General features: G+C 42.2%; 2 protein-coding genes across 2 annotated transcripts; one reads left to right on the top strand and one right to left on the bottom strand.

Annotated features, from left to right (window-relative positions):
- Positions 1 to 981: 981 nt before the first annotated feature.
- On the bottom strand, positions 982 to 9425 carry RPS7 (ribosomal protein S7). Its single transcript, XM_054383451.1, has 7 exons — positions 9394 to 9425; positions 8733 to 8814; positions 8083 to 8154; positions 6431 to 6574; positions 3570 to 3634; positions 1865 to 2015; positions 982 to 1096 (listed from the first exon to the last, which is right to left on the bottom strand). Exons 2-7 carry the CDS (start codon positions 8805 to 8807, stop codon positions 1019 to 1021), a joined length of 585 nt encoding a protein of 194 aa, XP_054239426.1. The 5' UTR covers positions 8808 to 8814; positions 9394 to 9425; the 3' UTR covers positions 982 to 1018.
- Positions 9426 to 10376: 951 nt separating this feature from the next.
- On the top strand, positions 10377 to 20790 carry RNASEH1 (ribonuclease H1). Its single transcript, XM_054383435.1, has 8 exons — positions 10377 to 10510; positions 10599 to 10726; positions 11702 to 11896; positions 12469 to 12568; positions 13313 to 13367; positions 14774 to 14858; positions 17973 to 18097; positions 19700 to 20790. The coding sequence occupies exons 1-8, from the start codon at positions 10401 to 10403 to the stop codon at positions 19784 to 19786; spliced, it is 885 nt and encodes a 294-aa protein (XP_054239410.1). The 5' UTR covers positions 10377 to 10400; the 3' UTR covers positions 19787 to 20790.
- Positions 20791 to 21157: the final 367 nt, after the last annotated feature.

The following is a 21157-nucleotide window of genomic DNA, read 5'->3' on the forward strand; positions in this document are numbered from 1 at the left end:
GTCTTTGAGAACCCTCTCAGTCAAGAAATTTCTTCTCATATCAAACCTAAACCTCCCCCGGGGCAACCTGAGGCCATTTCCTCTCATCCTATCACTTGTTCCTTTGGAGAGGAGATCAACACCTGCTTTGCCCCAAACTCTTTTCAGGTAATTGTAGAGAGCAAGGTCTCCCCTGAGCCTCCTTTTCTCCAGCCTGAAGAACCCCAGTTCCCTTAGCTGAAGGAAGACCTGCTCTTCAGTGCCTTCCACATTTCAGCAGTCCTTTCTTCACGCCAGCATACCTACTCCTAACTTCAGTTATTAGCCATGAGGAAGGTTACCTCAACAATGCTATACAGACATATATACTGCTAATATATGGAGACAGATCAATACAATTTGTGAAAGCAAAAGCAGTATCTAAAGCGTCTGCATTTGTTGTCCAACAACAGTCACTCAAAAGTGAAAACACCTCCCCATTTCATTTTAACAAAGGGGAGAAGTTCAGGACCTGCACTTTAGGTAAGAAGCAGTATGTAACTCTGCCCGCTTTTAAAAGGGAAAGGAGTTACCTCAAGCTATACCTCCCCAAACTTCTAACTTTTTCAGATGTGATTGCTCCATGTTTCAGAGCTTACACCACCTGCTAGTAGGATTCAAGTGTCAGGAACACGTAGGTCTCCAAGTGGTATCCTTACGTGGCAAAACTCGGGGAGTTTCACTCCTCTCAGTAATTCTTCATATTCACCCCAAAAAGTGAATCGCAACATACTTCAGATTATTTCTCAATAACAACTCTTTTAGGAGACTCAGGACTCTCTTGTCCAGAGTTCTGTTGTGACAGGATCAGGAACAACCTAAGAGGGGTTACCATTATAATGCTGGTGCAACTTAATACTTCAATACACAAACGCCACTCCTCTTGACAGTTGAGTCATCTCATGAACCAGTTAAGCCCCACTTCTGTTTACAGAATTCAAAATTTAAATGAAATTACTCTGTTATATGAACATTTTTTTATTCAGCCATTTTTTTCACTTTACAGCTGGAATTCTGGAAATTCAAACACCACATCTTTGCCCGTCAGCTTCTTGTAGACACCAGAAAATGTTTCCACCTGTGAAGACAAACAATCTTGTTTATACATACTGTATAGGAAAGTCAAATACTATTTTCCCTCGTTTAGGTACTATACTACTTCCAACTGCATCTTCACTTGGAAATGAACTCCCGAGGTTGGTTATCCCAATTTAGGTAGCCTATTTCCTGTCTAAATGCACAGCTTTCTGGAGATTATCTGGAATCTCTTTGATGTGCAACTATAGGAGACTCAGAGAGGTGAGTGGGCCTGACCACATCCCTTCAGAAAAAAAAAACCTAAGCGAAGCAATGGGGCACTGGGATAAGGGATTCCCAAAGTGAAATCAGGACACCAAAGCCATGTGTTTAAAGGTCAAAACTAAGTGCTTCACTTAAAAGATAAACCAAATAAAACCACTCCCAAACAAACTAAAACAAAACAAACCACAAACCAAAAAACCAACCATCTGCTTTCATGAAGAAACAAATACAGAATCATAGAATGGTTTGAGTTGGAAGGGAGCTTAAAAGATTACCCATTGGCAGTGACACCTCCTACTACACCAGGTTGCTCTGCTAGGTGTCACACATAGCTGCTTCACAATACAGGCCTTTTGGCAAATTGAACTAGAGCTTCAGTTCAAAACTGTCTTGCTTTTTCTTCAGCATCTTACTCCAAATACAAACAGAAACATGTCTTGCCACATACCCAAGGGCAGTCTTTTTGCTCTTATGTTAGCAGCCCCTTAGCTCTCGTCATAACACCACCCCAGCCTGCAGCAGAAAGCAAAGCTGTTTTATTTACCTTGTGTTCAACATTGTTCTGTTGTGCTTTGTCCAAATGGACTTTTATGAGCCTGCTGCCATCCAGTTTGACACGGATTCTCTTGCCCACGATTTCACTTGGAAAGACCAGGTCTTCAAGGATGGCATCATGCACTGCAGTAAGCGTGCGGCTGAAATGCCACGTTTGCATCGTTAAAACACATCATCCTGCCAACGTTTAAGCCTTCCACAACATGCTTTAGCTGAAAATTTAGTCATGTTTGGGTGGTTGGTTTTTTTTTAAACTGTTACTATATGACAATTGTTGTGATGTGACAATACCATATTTTTCCACAGGTCATGCAAAAATAAAAGCTAAGTTCTACACTGAGAAACTTAGTAACTGCATGAGGGCAAAGGGTCAGTACCCAGGTTTCTGACCTTTTAGAACACGTTTCTTTGCAACAACATCCCCAAAACTTGTTTTATTTCTACACATTTAAGGAAGAATTTTTTTTAATTAGAACAAAGTTGTCCCATCTACAATATTGCCAGCCACTCTGTGGAAGAGTTTAAAGGTGCAAATACCTCCAACTAGAGAGTATGGTCCCAGGAGACCAGCTGAGAAGATTGGTTTCTTCATCTGCCTAAACCCAGGCAGTTTATAACACTAGTATATTAAAAGGAAAAAAGTGGATCTCTCTAGTTCATGCTTCAAAGTCTGTTTGATGTCTACATTTGTGTTCATGAACCATCCAGAAGTGAGCCAAAATGAGAAAAATTAATCCAGGTTATTTTGTGTATGAGTCTAGAGGACTAGTTAAGATTTCCAGCTTCAGATTCAGGGCAAGCTCTAAGATCTCTACAGCAGCATTTCAAACTTGCAAACACTGGGACAACTAAGGGAGACAATCATCAATCACATTTCTATGCTAACACCACTAGACTAAAAAAAGGGACAGCCCTGCACAACTCTCCTTCCTTCATGTTTAAAGTGGTAATGCATACAGATGCCAGTTTCTCCACCCACTGTGCAATGCTGGTTTTAATGTAACACAGAGCCCTCCAAAAGGCCAGACTGCAGTCAGCAGAGCACTACACAACACTTCCAAAACCTATGCTTGAAGATTTCACTGAGGCTGGAAGAAGTTATAGGAAGACACTGTTAAGTCATAAAAGGGACAAAGTAAGACATGGACTACAGGCAAGTTATATAAGAGGCATTGACATCCACAGACACATAGGAGTGTTGTTTCATGTCACAGAATCATAGCATCACTAAGGCTGGAAGCGACCTTTATGATCACAGAATGGTCTGGGTAGGAAGAGACCTCTGAGGGTCAACCCCCTCTGCAGTAAGCAGGGGCATCCTCAACTGATCAGAATGCCCAGAGCCACACCAATAAAGGAAAATAAAGAAACTAGATGAGAGCAGGGGCCATTTAACCCACATGACTACACTGCTGCTGTTCAATTCACACTCAGAGGGACTACACATACCTATATCCCTCCTCAGACACTGTCTCTCACTGCCTCCCTTCACAGTGCCAGCCTTGCCTTCTGTACAATCTGAAATGTCAGTCGGATGTGTCTCTTCCTACAGCTTAAAAGCCCTAGTAATTGTCAGCAAGCTGCACTGAGGGACGGGGCACTGGGGTTTCTCACACCAGTTATTGCAGGCTAAAATTTGGCTACAGCCAGTTACCAGAAGTGGCTGTCAAACTGAGACAGTATTATTTACTCACCTCCTGGGACGCTTCTGCTTGTTTTTTGTGCGGCTTTTTCTCGTTGGCTTGGGCAAAATCCTTCTCTGTTAAGGCAATTGAAAAAAAAAAAAAAAAAAAAAAAAAAAAAAAAAAAAAAAAAAAAGGTGTATCAGTATGCAGTGTTTACAGTCAACTGAAACCCCCCTCAACCATAAAACACCTACACCTTTTTTCCACTAGAAACAGATGACTGAAACACTGAAAAGAGATACGTGAGGTATGTCCAAGTGCATCAGCATTAGAACCTGGTATTACTTGCAGAAGATAAATTATAGGTACTGCTTTAGACTCATAGCATCATTTTGGTTGCAAAAGACCTTTAAAAATCATTGAGTTCAACTATTCTCTAACTTGGTACCAAGTCCCTACTAAACCAGGTCTCTCAGCACACTGTCTCTGAATCTTTGAAACACTTAAAAGCATGGGGATTTAACCACCTCCCTGGGAAAGCCTATTCCAGTCTTTGAGAACCCTTCCAGTCAAGAAGTTTCTTTTAATTTTATCTCTTTCTTCCCCATCAATACACAGAATTGCAGTGTGGTAGGGGTTGGAAGTGACCTCTGAAGAGGTCATCTATTCCAACCCCACTGTCAGAGAAGGATCACCTTAAGTAAACCACCCAGAACCAGATGGGTTTTGAAAGTCTCCAGAGAAGACGACTCCACCACCTCTCTGGACACCTTGTTCCAGTGCTTGGTCACAAATACAATCAACCTGGTTTACTGTGTTTTATTAGCAACTTGAGTACACGTCTTTGGGAACAGAAATCTCAAAGAGCTTAACAGTTTCTATCAGATTGAGCCTCTGCTGTGAAGCAGTAAACTACCTCAGGCCCATAAACAGCTAGGTGACATGCGAGATGAAATGTTACTTCACACCATGAGAAATATTACACAATCCAATTAAAATCTGCTTTAAATGGAATCTGTTCCAAAAGCAGCATCTAAAGCTGTATGTACACCACCCTGGATCTGTGAAACAGATTTTCTACTTCCCTATCTACAAGGGTAGATGTTTTAAAACTAAGTTTTAGCTGCATTTGTAGCCACATGGCAGGGGTTACTGCAATCCAAACTGGGTCACATCATGTTCAAAAGCAACATTTCACTTACAGTAGAAAAACTACACTCACTGCCTTCTGAAATGTGATTAAGCTACCAGGGAATTTTCAAGCACTTAGTTTAAGTGAGCCTGAGGCACTTCAGCAAAAGAAGTCTTCTTCCACAAAGATTATGGGTAACGTGCTCTGATTCTTTAAATGTTAAAGAATTTTCCATAGAAAGAGCTTCAGTCTAACAACTAACACTCTCTTCTCCAGGCAGATCTCCACTGCTGTCCAGAGAGCCATCTATCACCTTTTTATGGCTTATCTTCTTCCATAAATTCAGAACTTTGGAGAGATGACTTCCTCTTCTATTAACTTGAACTTTACGTGCATAGATTGAGTGTAGCAAGGCTTCTATTAACATGGGTCTGGTCAGAAGCCTGTAGCGAGTGGTGTTCCCCAGGGATCAGTACTGGATCCAGTCTTGTTCTGTATCTTCATCAACAACCTGGATGAAGGGACCAGGAAGTTTGCTGATATAAAACTGGGAGGAGTGGCTGACACCTCATCAGGCTGTGCTGCCATTCAGGCACCCCTGGACAGAGTGGAGAGTTGGGCATACCTCAAACTTCAGCAAGGGCAAGCGTAGAGTCTTGCACCTGGGAAGGAACAACCCCCACCACCACTACAGGCAAGGAGTGGACCTGCTGAACAGCAGCTCTGCAGAGGACCTTGAAGTGCTGGAGGACAACTTCACCATAAGCCAGCAATTTGCCCTTGTGGCCAAGGCAGCCAATGGTCTCCCGGGATGCCTCAAGAAGAGTGTGGTCAGCAGGTCACAGGAACTTCTCCATGCCCTCTGCTCTGCCCTGGTGGGGCCATACTTGGAGTACTGTGTCCAACTCTGGGCTCCTCAGTTCAAATATAAGGAACTGCTGGAAAGAGCCCATCAGAGATCCACAAAGATGATAAAGAGACCAGAGCACCTCTCTGACAAGGAAAGACAGAGAACTGGGACTCTCTAGACTGGAAAAGGAGAAGACTGAGAGGGGATCTTCTCAATATATAAAGGGTAGATGTCAAGAGTATCCAGCTGAGCTCTTTTCAGTGGTGCCCAGCAAGAGAAGAAGGGTCAATGAGCACGAATTAGAGTACAGGAGGTTTCACTGAAATGTAAGGAGAAACTTTCCTGTGAGGGAAACACTGGAACAGGTTGTCCAGCGAGGTTGTAGAGTCTCCTTCTCTGCAGGCATTCAAAACCCACCTGGATGTGCCTGACTCTAGGTGATCCTGCTTTAGCAGGGGTGTTGGACTAGATGATCTTCAGAGGTACCTTCTAACCACTACCATTCTGTGTTTCTGTATTATCTACTCCCTACTGATTTCGAACTCTGCTTCTCAGACTTCTAAAGTATTAAGAAAGGACACAACAAGAAAGCAATGTCCTCCTACAAAAACAACTTTTGCATCTCCAAGTTTACATAGCCTTGTTTGACATCTAAAATAATTTTAGCGTCCATCTGCAGGACATTCATTACACATCCTCTTGGTACAAAAATCATGCATTATATCAATGCTACTTGAAGGGAAAAGACAAGAAGAGTACTGCAGCACCAGAACATGTTATCCAGAGAGGCTGTGGAATCTTCATCCTTCTATGTTCAAAGACTCAGCAAGGCAAAATCACAACCTGATGTAGTATTTGCAACAGTGACAATTCATGTGTGGGGCTGGACTAGATGATTTCCTGGGATCCCTTCAAGACAGAATTTTAATAACTCTTAAGTGTTTTTACCTGAGCAATGAACACCACATGCTTTCCACTGAATTTCTTCTCCAGCTCACGAACTAGCCGCACCTGAATCTTCTGGAAGGATTTCAGCTGAGGAACTGGTACAAAGATAATGATGGCTTTTCTGCCACCACCCACTTCAATTTCCTGAAACAGAAGGTGAGCATTATTCAATGAGTTACAGGTTTGTGTGATGGTTTCAAAGACTGTAACAGTTTGCTCATGAATCCTCTGAACAGGTATTTGACTGCCTTCTTATAACTTTGGGGAAGAAAGGAAAAAAAAGCATCAGGTAGCAGTACCTGTTTTAATGCATTTAAGAGCAAGCATTACATAGAAAAACTTCTGTCAGAAAACTTATTTGCTGTGAAGGAGTAATTGCTGAAAGGAGTGGTGGGATTTATTGCCCAGGCTCATCCTCTGAACAAGCTCATTCTTTCTGCAGGGCTGGACTCAGAATACTGGAATCCCAATTATACTGAACCTTCATGATCACATCTGCAGAGGTAAGCATACGCTAATACAAAGTTTCAAATCTTATTTGGTCTGTTAGAGACTCTGCACAAACTTCACAGAAATCTCTCTTGCATTTGAGCTACTTCATGGAAATCATAGAAACGTTTTGTTTTGAAAAAGACCTTTAAGATCGAGTCCAGCCATTAACTCTATCAAGTCTGGGGCTAAACCATGTCCCTAAGTACCATCTCTCTGACAAACCTCCAGGGATGAGGATTCAGCCATCTCTCTGGGCAGCCTGTTCCAGCCTTTTGACAACCCCTTCAATCAAGAAGTTTCTTCTACTATCCAATCTAAACCTCCCTTGGTGTAACTGGAGGCCATTTCCTCTTATCCTATTACTTGTTACTTGGGAGAAATGACCAACTCCCACCTGGTTCCAACCTCCTTTCAGGGAATTCTAAATAGCAAGGTCTGCCCTCAGCCTCCTCCAGACTACACAAGCCCACTTCCTTCAGCGACTCCTCACAAGACCTGCTCTCCAGACCCTTCACCAGCTTCTTTACCCTTTTCTGGATCCAATTCTGGCAGCTCAGTGATCTTTCTCGCAGTAACGGCCCCAAACACTAACATTAGTTTTCTTTCTCCCTTTACACTGATTCTCTTCTTCCTTCAGATTTGTTGCCTTTATAAATTAAAATTACAATTTAAAACAGGCTGACACATGACCAAGTCAGTCTAACACCTTGATCTACTTTCATTTTTTCACTTGGTACACAGAGGAGGATTTACAGCAAAATTATTTTACAAGGAGTATTACAGTTCATGCTCTTGACAAAAATTCTGCAGTGCCTATTTTGCCAGCCCATATACTCACACAAAAAGTCACGTTTCAGACCTAAAGCCCAGTTTGCAGAAACAGAAAGCAAAGCTATTTTTTAAGCATGTTTGCTTAAAATATCAAACTGCTATTAAGAGTTTTTACAATAACTTTTCAGATCAGCTGCTGAAAAAAACCCACTATTACAAAGCCCTATGTGTTAACAGCAAATACCAAAAATAAACCACAACAGTACATGGTAAAACAACCACAGACTGCAAGAAACAGCTAAAGCCACTGTTTACCTGGTAGGTTAACGTTTTCAAAATTACACATACAGCAAGTCACCACACAACTCCATGAAGAAGGTCCAGCTCACCTTAGCTGCTGTGATATTCAACTCCCGCAGCTGAGCCTTTAAATCTGAGTTCATTTCCAGCTCTAGCAGAGCCTAGAGAAGTGAAAGGGCAGAATAATCTGTTACAGTTAATTCATAAGAACCCTTGAGACCAAACCCAGGCTACAGCACCAGAGAGCAGCTACGTATTTACCATTCAATGTGAAAGATTTCATAGAATCACAGAGTTCTTTTGGTTGGAAAAGGCCTTTAAGACCATTCAGCCCAAACATTCCCTAGTTGTACCTAGGCTGGTCCTAAACCCTGTCCCTCAGCACCACATCTGTGTATTTCTAAAACACCTCCAGGGACTGGGATTCAACCACCACACCAGGGAGCCTCTTCCAGCCTTCTATGAAGAAGTCTCCCCTCAGCCTCCTTTTTTCCAGGCTTAACAATCCCAACTCCCTCAGCTGCTCCTCACAAAACCTGGATTCCAGACGCTTAATTTAATTTCCTTTAAGTTACTTTGACAGATGCAAGAAGTTCAACTGGTGGGAGCACAGGCTGACTGCTCCAGTTCCTAAGTAAAACTCCACGTGTGAACAGCGTCATCCTCGGAGTTTAACTGCTATAACACCATCTCCACAACTTGCAGCCGGTTACCAAACAGCAAAGCAGACGACACGTACCTGAGATATACCAGACTCGAACTCATCTGGCTTCTCGCCATTAGGCTTCACAATCTTTGCACTAGAGCTGAACATGGCCTTTCTGCAAGGCAAAAGAACAGCTCAGTTGCCACCAGGAGCAGGTCTTCTAGTACAAACAACGAGACTCTTCCACTCGGCTCCCCGGCCCCACAATTCAAAGAGAACCCCAGTGGCCACGTAAGCCCCAACACGTCGCTCCAGCAGCTGCGGACCACAACACGGGAAAACTCTCACGAGGACCGTAGGGCCCGGTGTGTCCCGGTCCCCGGCGTGTGCAGTAATGCGCCACAGATACGAAGCTCAGGAGAACCAGAGAGGCTGCCCAGCCGCCCACAGAGTCCCACGTACTGCCGGGCGGCCAGGATGGACAGTCCCTCCCGTTCCCGGGGCTCCGCATCCGGCTCTGGCCCCCTCCTCCCGCTCCGCGGCCTCCCTCGGGACGCCGTTGGAGGAACACTCCCGCCAGCTCTCTTTCCCCGGCACCGGGCGGCCATCGGGCCTCCGGCTGACGGTAATCGGGGACATCCCCAACCGGAGGCTACCGCGGGAACAGCCGCTCGCTGCCCGGCTCCGTATCGCCGCGGCGGAGTGAAAAAAACCTTCAGCACCGCCGAGGCCCGCGCAGGGCCCATACACCCACCTCGGTCAGCGCCGGCCTAGGAAAAGGGAGAGCTCTCGCGAGAGCGCCCTAGATCGCGGCCTAGGAAATACGCTCGCCCCGCCCAGGCAGTGGTGAAGCCGAAGCAGGAAAAAGGGCAAAACATAGACCCTCCTGCGCCACCAACCGACTGCCACTTATAGCAAAATGAAGCCCTAACGGGCCTTAAAGTCCTGGCACGGCGCTGTCGGATGACATTGTGTCAGCCTCCTGGTGCCGCGGGGAGGGGACAGCGTCGAGCATCACATGCGCAGTGCTGCCGACAGCTGGGCGGTGAGATCTGCCTTCACCTTTTGGCTGTTCCACCACAGAACTCGTATTAGCGTAATAAGAGGTTTTCTTACCGTTATCTAACTCTGCCAAGGCTGGTGCTAAACCGTCTCTACCTCTTTTGAAACACCTCCAGGTGTGTAGATTTAACCAACTCCTTGGGGAGCCTCTTTCAGTCTTTTGAGAACCCTTCCAGCGAAGAAGTTTCTTCAAATACACAACTTAAACCTCTTCTGGGGCACCAGGACATTACCTCTTGCCTTACCACTTATTACTAAGAAAAAGAGACGAACATCCACCTGGCTTCAACCTGCTTCCAGGTAGTTTCAGAGAGCACGTTATTAGGGCTGGCAGAAGAGAACTTCAGCTGAGGACACCTGTGAGATTTTATTTCTCTTTTAATAACAGGCTCTCAGGGTGGGGGTTTTATGTAAAGTGCCATGATCTCATACATCCCGTGTCCCACTCACCCAAACAGAAGCTGATTTAGATGGCTTTTAAAGTACTGCTTTTGAGGGGAGGACGACAAAACCCCAACAACAAAACAGAAAACCCATGACACCCTAGGCTTTTCCAGTAATTTTGGCCTGTTTGACGGCTCGTAGGGAAGGTTTCAGTGCGCCCTCTCAGTCGTGCCCTTACGGCCATCGCGCATGCGCAGGCCGGCGACGGGCGGCCGCGGCGGGGTCCGGGGCTGCAAATGGCGGCGGGGCTACGCCATGTTGCGATGGCTTGTGGCAGTCCTCAGTCACTCCTGTTTTGTCTCCAAGAGTGATAGTATGTTCTATGCGGTGCACAAGGGTCGGCGGACGGGAGTTTATCGCACTTGGTAAGGGTTGCGACTGAGGTACTGCAAGGAGCCGCTAGCCGGGCCGGTCCTGGGCCACCCTCTGCCCTCCCCTGTGTCTGTGTTGCAGGGCAGAGTGTCAGGAGCAGGTGAACAAGTTCCCCTCCGCCAGCTTCAAGAAGTTCGCCACCGAAAAGGATGCCTGGGCCTTTGTGCGGGGTGGTGTCCTGGGGCAGGAGCAGCAGCCCGAGCCCGCAGGTAGCTTCGTGCTCGCCTCAGCCCGGGTGGGTAGGGAGAGAGTCCCGGCGTTGTTGGGGAGGTGGGAGGGAGACCGCACCGCTCACTGGCACTGCTCGCCTAGTTTGTGCGTGGTGGCTCTGTAATCATTGTGGTGCCTGGCTAAACGCGGGCAGCGGCTTCTGTTTAGTCTCCGAGTGGGTGGCTTGTAACTGGTGGAGTGCTGTGGGAATAAGTGCAGTGCTAGCTCTGCCCATGGACACAGCAATAGAGGTATCTGTGCAATTGATGCGTTTCTGTAGGTATTTGGAGAATGTTGCTTATCTTATGTCTGTTTTAAGGATCATTATGTGTGTGTCTTCAGCTTCCTCTAAAATCAAGAATGGCTGTTCTTTGCTATATTATTCGCATATCAGCGTAGGGATGGCGTCAGTTAACAGGCTAGTATTGCTAATCATAGAATGGTTTGAGTGGGAAGGGATCTTAAAGATAACCTAGTTTAAACCACTTCTATGGGCAGGGACATCTCTTACTACAGCAGGTTGGTCGAAGCCCCATCCAATCTGGCTTTGAACACTGCCAGGCTTGGAACCTCCACAGCTTTTCTGGGAAACCTGTTCTCAGTGGCTTACCACCCTCCTGGGGAAGACTTTCTACCTAATGTTAAGTCTAAATCTAATGTCTTTCAGTTTGAAGCCATTAACCCTTGTCCTATCACTACATCTCCATCAGTCAGCTCTTAATCTAGCAGGATCTCAAACATCAGCCTGGCTCCTTTACTGGGTGGAGGTCAGCCCCACTCCTTTACTGGTTGGAGGATCTTGCAGTTCACTGTGACCCCTGCCAAGCCCGGGAGCAACCTCCTGGCTGAAGGAAGAACTCTAATCTATTATTTGCAGGGCTTTATCTTAGTTGTGACTCAACTGCTGTCTTTGGAATCAGTCGTTTCAAATAAAATTTGATCTTTTAAAATTTTTTTTTCTACCCTTTTGGAAGGTGCATCTGGTCCTCGAGCTGTAACACAGGAGAATGGTAACAAGAGAGAAGAGCCAGAAGGAAGCATTTTGTGTTGTAGTACATGCAAAAGGCCATATGAGCAGTCTGCAAACGAAGAACACACTGCAAAGCGTGTAAAACATGATGAAGTAGCCTCAGCACCCACAGTCAGTGAAGATAAATTTTCATATATGGGTGAGGTCTTTCATTATTCCTAAGCTCTTTTCAGTTCTTTGCAGTCTTGCCTAAGTAACAAATTAATTATTAAAAAACTTTTATTAAGAAGTTTTGTGTATGGCAGCATCAGGCTCAGCTTAACATTATTTCTATTCTAAATGGAAATAAGAGCAATGATCCGTTTGTTCACATTGTCTTTGAGTGTGATTTTAACTGGTACAGCGTAATTTGGTTGTTATAGGTGACATTTTATGTGTGTCTGGATTACTGACTGTATTTAAATACACAGATGTGGCTCGGAAGTTTTAAAGTTGAGTGAAGAAGAGAGGATCTGGAGTTAGAGTATGGAACTTGGGGCAGAGGTGCTTCTTGAGCCTGGCTAATTTGACACGAGTGAGGGTGTGAAACTGCAGTGAGACTTTGGTGTTTTGCTTTACTAATTGACATGTCTTCGGTAGTTAACATTTTGAAGAGCTCTCTGAAGAGGGAAGTTTTTGGGATTAATCTGCTGACAGACATTTCATTTTGCTTAAAGAGCCTATGTCCTTGAAGGGATGGTTGAATTTCTGTTTTGGGTAATTCTTTCCTAGGTGACTTTGCAGTTGTTTATACAGATGGTTGTTGCTCAGGTAATGGACGTAATAGGGCACGTGCTGGAATAGGTGTCTACTGGGGACCAGGCCACCCTTTGTAAGTAGCTGGATGGATTCTTTAGTTTTAAAAAATACATTATTGTTTGCTTTGTTAGTGATTTACAATACCAGCCTCCTTTTGAATATGAAACCCTGCTGTTGAGACTCACAGTGACAGTGCTATGAGACTATTGAGCTGCTGAGGGGAAAAGGGAAAGCAGGTTCTCTGGGAGGTTAGAACATGGGGACAATCAACCACAAGTCGTATTTTTAGGGATGGAAGCTACAATTCAGGTCATGTGGGAAGTTTTTAAGATACATATAAGTGCCCAGGAGACAGCAAATGTAATTGCATAGTGATGACAAGTCCAGATATGCAGGTTGCAGTATGTGGGTTGAAGATGCAGCTAGACTATGTATTCATAGAATTGTTTTGGTTGGAAAAGACCTTTAATATCATTGAGACCAATCATTATCTAATCCTACCAAGACTGGTGCCTTGTGCTTAAGCATCACATCCCTGTCTCTTTGAAACACCTCCAGGGATGGGGATTCAACCACTTCCCTGGGGAGGCTGTTGCAGTGTTTGAGAACTCTCTCAGCCCAGAAGTTTCTTCTAATATCCAACCTAAACCTCCTCTGGTGCAGTTTGAGGACATTTCCTTGTACCACTTGTTACTAGGGAGACACCTTTATTAAAAAAGAAAAAAATAGCTGTCTTGTGTTTGTTCTAATGTGTAGCTGTTACACCCCGTTCTGAATATTTGAGCTAACTAATCTACTGTTCATTCCTTGGACACAGAAATATCAGTGAAAGGCTTCCTGGACGGCAGACCAATCAAAGAGCAGAAATACACGTAAGTAGTAAATGGCACAAAATGATTTTGCTTGTTAGTCTGCACTACTGCACTCATGAGTATTTAAACTTTGGCCTTCAGAAACTAGTTATAGAGCTGTGAGGGAAGTGTACAAAACATAGAATCATAATATCTTTGTAGCTGGAAAAGACTGTAAAGATCGTTGAGTCCAACTGTATCTAACTCTACCAAGACTGGTGCTAAACTATGTCCCTCAGCATCACATCTTTGTGTCTTTGAAACACCTCCAGGGATAAGGATTCAACCACCTGATTGGGGAGGGTTATCAAACACCCTTTCAGTGAATGTTTCTTCTAATATCCAATGGATATCAGGAGTTATGACTTGAAACAAATTATTCTCAAGGTGATCTTTATTGATTTTGAGCAAGGAAGGTAATTCACCTTGAGAATTCCTCATCCCAAGCACAGCTACTTAAAACAGCTTGTTTCTCAAATCTGTGTACTGTCTTTTTCATTTTTAATGTGTATATCTCAGACTTTGGGGGAAGGGCTGCTGAGTAGTGGTTAAGAAGAGAATCAGCTTTTTACTGTGATAGTATTATAGTATCATATGCCTTAGATATATATATAACAAACAATTTCAGGCTCTGAGAAGTAACCTCTGTTACTCCTGAAATGAATTTGCGTTGGCACTAACAGATTCAGTCTTCCCTTCTCACCTCATCTTAATTTTAGTATGGCTGCTGTCCTGTCCTGTGTGTTTGGGATTGAGTGAAATGGGGAATTTATAGAATTATAAAATTGTTTTGGTTTGAAAAGACTTCTTAAGACCATCAAGTTCAGCTTTTGACTTAACACTGCTGTGGCCATTAAACCACTGATCTGATGAAGAACTACAGGAATTTGATTTTACAGAGGGACAAGCAGAGGTGATAGTGCTGTGTCAAAGATCAAACTTGTCACTGGAGAGGTTTTCAGCCCTACATCCAAACCCAGCTACTTTGCCCTCTTACTCTATTTTTATTGTTGGGTTTTTTTTGTAGTACTGTAAAATAATCTTTTTTTAGGGATTCCAGAATGTTGGAATTGGTGGTATGAATCCTTCCTCCTCGAAATTGTGGAGAAAATGCCTTGATGCTTGGTGTGCCATTGATGGAGGCTTAGATAGAAAATTGGTTAGGGAGCTTACTCCTTCAATACGAAGTTGAATATCACAATGTTTTGGGGTTTTCTCTTCAGTGAAACTTAAGTGGCTTTCTGTTTGCCTGATTCATTAAGTGGCCACCTGCATGTGTAATTTTGGGAGCCTCTACTCCAAAGCATGTTGATTCTCATTGATAGATTACTGTAATACTCTTTATAGTTCTGTTAGCTTCAGGTACCTTGCTGGTATTGTGTGCAAAATCCTGTTCGGAACTGTGATTCTTTTGAAATGTTTTTAAGGCGGCCTGCAAAGCTATAGAGCAAGCAAAGAGTCAAAACATCAAGAAACTAATTATCTACACTGATAGCAAGTTCACTATTAATGGTAAGTTAATGATTCTCACTTTCCAGATTCTTAAAGACACACTGCATGCTATTTCATGACAGAAGGCTGGGTCCTGGGGAGAGGGATTTAAGGAAGAGAATGCCTAACTTATTTCAATACTCATGACTGCTTGGGTGGAAGAACTTGAGAATATTACAGGGGTCACTGCTAACTGCATGGAATGCAAGTAAAGACAAAGTACCTGTTACAAGAAAGCCTGAAAAGTAATTACAGGATTTTTGTTTTAAAGCATGTGGTATAACATACAGCTGAGAAACAAGATTGCCTGTGTATACTCTTAATGGAGTATGTACTTAGGAGAGTACTCTGAAGTTGGTGTAGTAATCCTATAGGTTTTTAGTTTTCTTCTGTTTGGATTGGAGAGGCTAGCTTCATATGATACACATGTGAAATACATACAACCTTCCCTTACTTTCCATATAGACTACATAGCAAAGCTTTGAGGCTACCTTAGAAGCCTAGTCAGAGATGATACTTACACAGAGATTGTATTTATAGATTCAAACTTCATGCAAAGATTTGGAAAATGTAATTTTATTCCATAAACATACCATACGAAGCAGCCAGTAAGAGAAAACTTTTGAGTAAAATGTATTCCTCTTTTCCCAAGGTTTTGAGATTTTAATCTCATGATAAATTGGAACTGCATAACTCTTTGGAGTTGTTTTGTAGAATTGCTGGAAAAGACATTTTAGATCATTGAGTCCAACCATTCTCTGACACTACCAACTTCGGTGCTAAACCATGTTCTTCAGCACCACATCTCTGTATCTTTGAAAGATCTCCAGGGATGGAGATTAAACCACCTCCCTGGGGCACCTGTTCCAGTCTTTGAGAACTGTTTCCATCAAGAAGTCTCTTTGAATATCCAACCTAAACCTCCCCTGGGTTAACAAGACCATTTCTTCTTAGCCTATCACTTGCTGCCAGGTAGAAAAGAGCAACACCCACCTGGCTCCAACCTCTTTTCAGGGACTTGAAGAGAGCCATAAGGTCTGCCCTCACCCTCCTTTTCTCCAGACTAAATAATCCTGGTTCCTTTAACTGCTACTCACAAGACCTGTTCTCCAGGCCCTTCACTATCTTTGTTGCCCCTCTCTGGACACACTCCAGCAACTTAATGTCTTTCTTGTAGTGAGGGCCCCAAAACTGAATGCATGACTCAACATGTGGCCTCACCAGTGCTGAGTACAGGGAGACAATCACTTCCCTAGTCTTACTGGCCAACTTATTCCTGATCTAGGCCAGGATGCTGTTGGCCTTCTTGGCCACTTTAGCACACTGCTGGCTCATGTGAGCAACCATATTGTTTGAGTTTGTGTTTGGTGGTTTTTGTTTTATTTATTTAGGGTTTTTCTTGGTTTTAAAAAGTTTTGATTTAATGATGAAAATTGAATGTAGTGCTTTTACACCTTGGGGTTGGTTGTTTTGGAGGGGAAGGCGGGAATTTGTGTATTTTGTTTCTAGCATAAGTTCCTATACCTGAGAGCTAACACTGAAAGCGATTGATTGCCTATTTTACCCCTTTTATTGAGAAAGCAAAGAACTGGTTTTTATGTTAAAAATCTGTATATGTTTTCTGCCAAATAAGTCATACTGCTTTCCACAACCCCCACCCTGATTTCTGAAAGTGGAAAATCTGAAAGAAAACCATCAGGTGTTTTACTTTTCAGATGGCTCACATTTAGAAATAAAGCAAAACTCACCTTAAACTCTGGTGTTGCCTTCAGTGTCAATATCCTAGGAAGTACAGGAAGCTACTGTGTAGGAACAAGAAAGGAGTTGCTGTCACTTGCTGTATGTTTCAAGTTGTATTAGTATGCCATGTGCATGAAAGGAGCTATGTCCAGAGGTGAAAAGCATCAAGGACTTGTGCTCTTTCCTCCTGATTCTAGCTTGTAAATTGAGGAAGGGAGACTGAATGTTAAGAAACAACTTAAAGGAATTTTTCATTGCTTCTCCTTAGGGATAATCTTGTAAATCTCTCATCTGAGGAGCTTATTTTCCCCAAAAGATATAAACACAGTATTTCCTATAGGAGTAGAATGTGTGGGGGATTTTTTTTTTTCCTTTTGGTAGGTGTTTTTGTAGTCTCTGCTAGAAGCATTCTGCAAAAGGCAAGAATAAAAGGAGAATCCTTGCTCCTCAGGATTGGGTATGTCATGTTGATCAATAGAATCCCTAGTGCCTAGTAGGTTTCAAGAAGCAAGTTTGAAGCATTAAGGAGAAAGGAAGCATCTTTTCAATTCTTTGTGGGAGGAAAGTCAGTTTCTGTGAAACTGGTATTATGAAGGAGAAGTCATGCTGTTGGGTAAAATTCATGTTAAACTTGTGTGTGAGACTTAAGTATGAGGGAGGAAAAGAATCTTTAGGTTTGATGGTCTTGGTCTTGCTTGCAGTTTGGGTCATTGAGGTGCAGATCCCACTCTGGTTTAATCAAAGTTATTTTGTAATGTGTCAAGGATTTATTTCTAAAATAGCAGAGAAAGAGACTGGTAGTTAGGTAGAAATGGATGTGGTTTGTTTTTTAGGAGATTTTGTGTGCTAGATTGGTGATTCTGTTTGTCATGAAAGCAGTAAGAGTGTCTTACATTGTTGACACCAGCATAGATATTAAAAAAAAAAAAAAAAGAAGAAAGAAAAAGAAATCTTTATTTAAGGAGTAATACAGTAAATTTTTTGGCCAGAATCTTAACTCTTGTTCTGTAGAAATCTGTTTATCTGGCCCTTCTGTAAAGGATTCTGTTTAGTGTGCAGAAGCTGTTTTTTCTTCAATGCCTGTGTTCTCCTTAATTTCTCCAACAAAGCCATGGATTTGTTTTACCTTATCCTTAGCTTCATTTTATTGAAGTTCACGTTGTAATTTTATGTGTAATGCTTTTATAAGATTGTAGTCTTTACATTAAATATCTATTCAGGAAAACATGGTTGGGTAATTCAAGTACTAATGGGAAAACACAATCTTGAAACCAGTAGAGAACCAGACAAGAATACCTTCTATCTCCAGGGGCTTTGGCTGGGACTGTATAGAATTAATGCCATCCTTGATGGCTTCTTTAACAGCATTTTTATGGTGATGCTTCCTTTGTGTAGGTATTACAAGTTGGGTTGACAACTGGAAAACAAATGGCTGGAGAACAAGTTCAGGAGGAAGTGTAATAAATAAAGAAGATTTTGAAAGACTTGATAATCTATCAAAAGACATAGAAATCCAGTGGGTAAGCACCTCAGTTCTTATTTTTAATGATACCTTCAACATGCTTTCTTGTAAAAACTTACAAGTGTGACCATAACTAAGAATTTTAGAGTGTAATATTGTAGATTCATAAGTAAAAATATAAATACAGAGAAGCTGTTTGTTTTATTTAAAGCAAATAAGCAACATGACCTGGGCTCTTGCAACCAGTATTTATTAAAATGCAAGTTTATATTTGTTTTCTGTCTTGCTACTACTTAGAAAATTCTTGCAATAATTATTTTTAGATTGTTAGCACTATCAGTGGATAAAATTTCTGTTCCTGGAAAATCTAAACTTAAAACATAAGTGTCTTTAAGTCACATCTGAAATCTGGATTTGTTTTTCAAAACTCTTAACATGGTGGTTGTTTGTGTAACTCGATCACGAGTGTCTTTCAACTATGAAAAAAGAGAGTACATCCCCAGTTTTCTGAACCTTAACTGTGGTTTTTTTTTTTTTTTTCCCAAGAAAACTGGGCACAGAAAAGTCTTGAAAATACCCATTTTTAAGTTTTCAGTTGTTTCAGTAAAGAAATAAACCCAACTTCTATACAGGTATTCCTGGTAGAATGTTTTTTTCTGTAACTGCTAACATCAGTGCTAAATGTTGTGGGGACTACAGTGTTTATTGCATCCCTTCCTTCTAAATTCTACTCTAATTGTGGTATAACCCTGCTGATTCTAGAAATAAATAACTGTAACATTGACTTTGTGGCTGGTAATGGCATTTTTATTTGTCTCTCTTTGCTCTCTAGAATATAGGATGAGGTAGGTCTTTGCTGTGCACTTTTTCTATGCGAAATCTGTTGCAGATGCCACTCCATTTATGTTGTTCTGTTCCAGAGTTTGAGACTCCAGTTTAAAGACTGAGTAGATCTTATGTAACTACTGCTGTTGTCTATCGATGGGAAGAAAGTGTAAACATATAAAACTAAGATCAAAGTTTAGGTCTCCTTAAAATATTTTGCATGTACACTTCTACAGAGATCACCTAGTCCTTGCCCTGTATGCCTGATACCATGTTGCACAGGGCTTCATACTTGTCCCCTCTCAGATCTTGTAAATATCAAGCTTCATTTTCTTTCTCTTCTTCCTTGCATACACTCTTCCGCCCTTACTTCTGACAAGTATGGGATTAGGGTTAAAAGGGTTTTCATTGCCAAATTGAAGCATGGATTTTAAGACATATGAAAATGGAAAGGTTCCTTCCATATCCTTTTTCTGAATGCAAGTTAGTGCTGTAACCACTGAGGCTGTCTGTCTTTCTGGGAAAAGACTGATTTGCTTTAAGCAGTCAAGTCAGATAGGTTTTTATTTCTTCTCTTAAAGTTGGAATTTTGAGTTGGAGCTGTTGTCTGCATTTCTTAAAAACTAAGTGGTCCCATAAAGATGATTTTTCACCATTTGACAAGACTTTCTTAGAGGAAGGGAAATGAACATTCTTGGGACTAAATGTGAGGGGAGGACCTCTAAGGAGACATTACTGGAGTATGAATGAAAGCATGTTGTGTGCTCAGATCTCATATATGTACTTTTTTCTCGATTGTTGCATACCTAATGCTTCTATACTTTTGTCCTAACAGATGCACATTCCTGGTCATGCTGGCTTCCAAGGAAATGAAGAAGCTGATAGACTAGCAAGAGAAGGAGCTAGGAAACAAACACCCTGACACACTGGGACTGCAGACTGTTGTAGTGAGAGGAAAAGGACTAACATCTCCCTGACAACTTGGACTGCTGTAAATGTTTCAGAGTTGAACACTGAACTGTGCATCTTTCTGGGCTGAAGCATTACATATTTATCAGCTTCTGGGGTGGAAGAATCCGCATTTGCTTCTATAGCATTTGTTTTACAATCAAGTTCATATTTAGTTGATGATACAGAGTGCTTGCTTTTTAGCCATCTTACTGAAGGGCTGCAGTCGGTGTTTTTAGCTGTTTTGAAGACTTCTGAATTCACTGGTAAAGACAGGCTTCTGAAGAAGTAATGTTAAGCCTCAAGAAGTAATATTCAGTCTTTATCCTAAATGTTGTGTATTTTCTTCTTAATGAAATAAATGAGTTTGGGTTTTTTTATACAGTGATATATATTAACAGCCCAAAATAGATGGGAGTGGGGTGACTTTGGTGTGCGTTGGTTTGGTAAGAGGGCAGGTCTAACACAGATGTCCATGAATATGCTTTGGCATGCTGATGCTAGCAGCAACTGCTCTACAGATGGGCTTGTTACACTTGCCTGTGCTTCACAGCATCATCACTTATACAGAAATCTGCAGATTTATGTATGTTTGCAAGGTAGCAGGAACAAGCTAAAAAGCCAGGTCACAGGTAAACTTGAGCAATGCATTTTTGCTGTTCTCCTCTCCCAAGCTGCATAATGTCCAAGCTCTTTGTTTCTGGCTTCCTGTTCCCATTAAGTAATTTTTTTTAATGCATAGTGGGTCTCATTAGCATTCTTAGTTCCTCTTCAGTGTTGTCCCAAAGGTAGTAATTGGTCATTTTATCTGAAATGGAACTAAATATGATCAGATCTTCCGGTTGTCGAGTGTTTGAATTAATTTTTTTTTCTAGTCAATGATGAGATTAATGGAATGGCTAATGTGCACTTGAATTAGAGAGTAATTACCAGTAATCAACATAGTTTTACTTTCTATGCATGTATATGGGAAAAGCAAACAGGTTTGTTGTGCTGTCTTTGTCAACTTCTTTCTAAGGTACCTTCATATCATTGAACAGCAGAGCTTAAGCTAGAAGTCACTGAATTATTTATTTAATTCACAGATTAATAGAACTGTTTGGGTTGGAAGGGAATTTAAAAATTATCTGGTCCCAACCTCACTGGCATTGGCAGGGACACCTAACACTTGACCAGGTTGCTCAAGGCCTCATCCAACCTTGAACACCTCCAGGGAGGGGGCATCCATTACCTCCCTGGGCAACCTGTTCCTTTGTCTTACCACCCCTACTGTAAAGAATGTCTTCCTAATATTCAGTCTAAATCTGCCCTCCTCAAGCTTCATCTCCTCTTGTCCTGTCACTAC

This window comes from Indicator indicator, chromosome 9, assembly GCF_027791375.1.
Source record: "Indicator indicator isolate 239-I01 chromosome 9, UM_Iind_1.1, whole genome shotgun sequence".
In the NCBI taxonomy this organism is placed as follows: Eukaryota; Metazoa; Chordata; class Aves; order Piciformes; family Indicatoridae; genus Indicator; species Indicator indicator.

Bases quoted from the DNA above. Each gene is read 5' to 3' on its own strand.
- RPS7 (XM_054383451.1), bottom strand. From the start codon at position 8,807: ATGTTCAGCTCTAGTGCAAAGATTGTGAAGCCTAATGGCGAGAAGCCA. The intron at 3,635-6,430 runs GTAAAAACACTT...TTGCCTTAACAG, and splicing joins ATGTGGTGTTCATTGCTCAG to AGAAGGATTTTGCCCAAGCC. The intron at 1,097-1,864 runs GTAAATAAAACA...TTGTCTTCACAG, and splicing joins AGAACAATGTTGAACACAAG to GTGGAAACATTTTCTGGTGT.
- RNASEH1 (XM_054383435.1), top strand. From the start codon at position 10,401: ATGTTGCGATGGCTTGTGGCAGTCCTCAGTCACTCCTGTTTTGTCTCC. The intron at 10,727-11,701 runs GTAGCTTCGTGC...CCCTTTTGGAAG, and splicing joins GCAGCAGCCCGAGCCCGCAG to GTGCATCTGGTCCTCGAGCT. The intron at 18,098-19,699 runs GTAAGCACCTCA...TTGTCCTAACAG, and splicing joins AAGACATAGAAATCCAGTGG to ATGCACATTCCTGGTCATGC.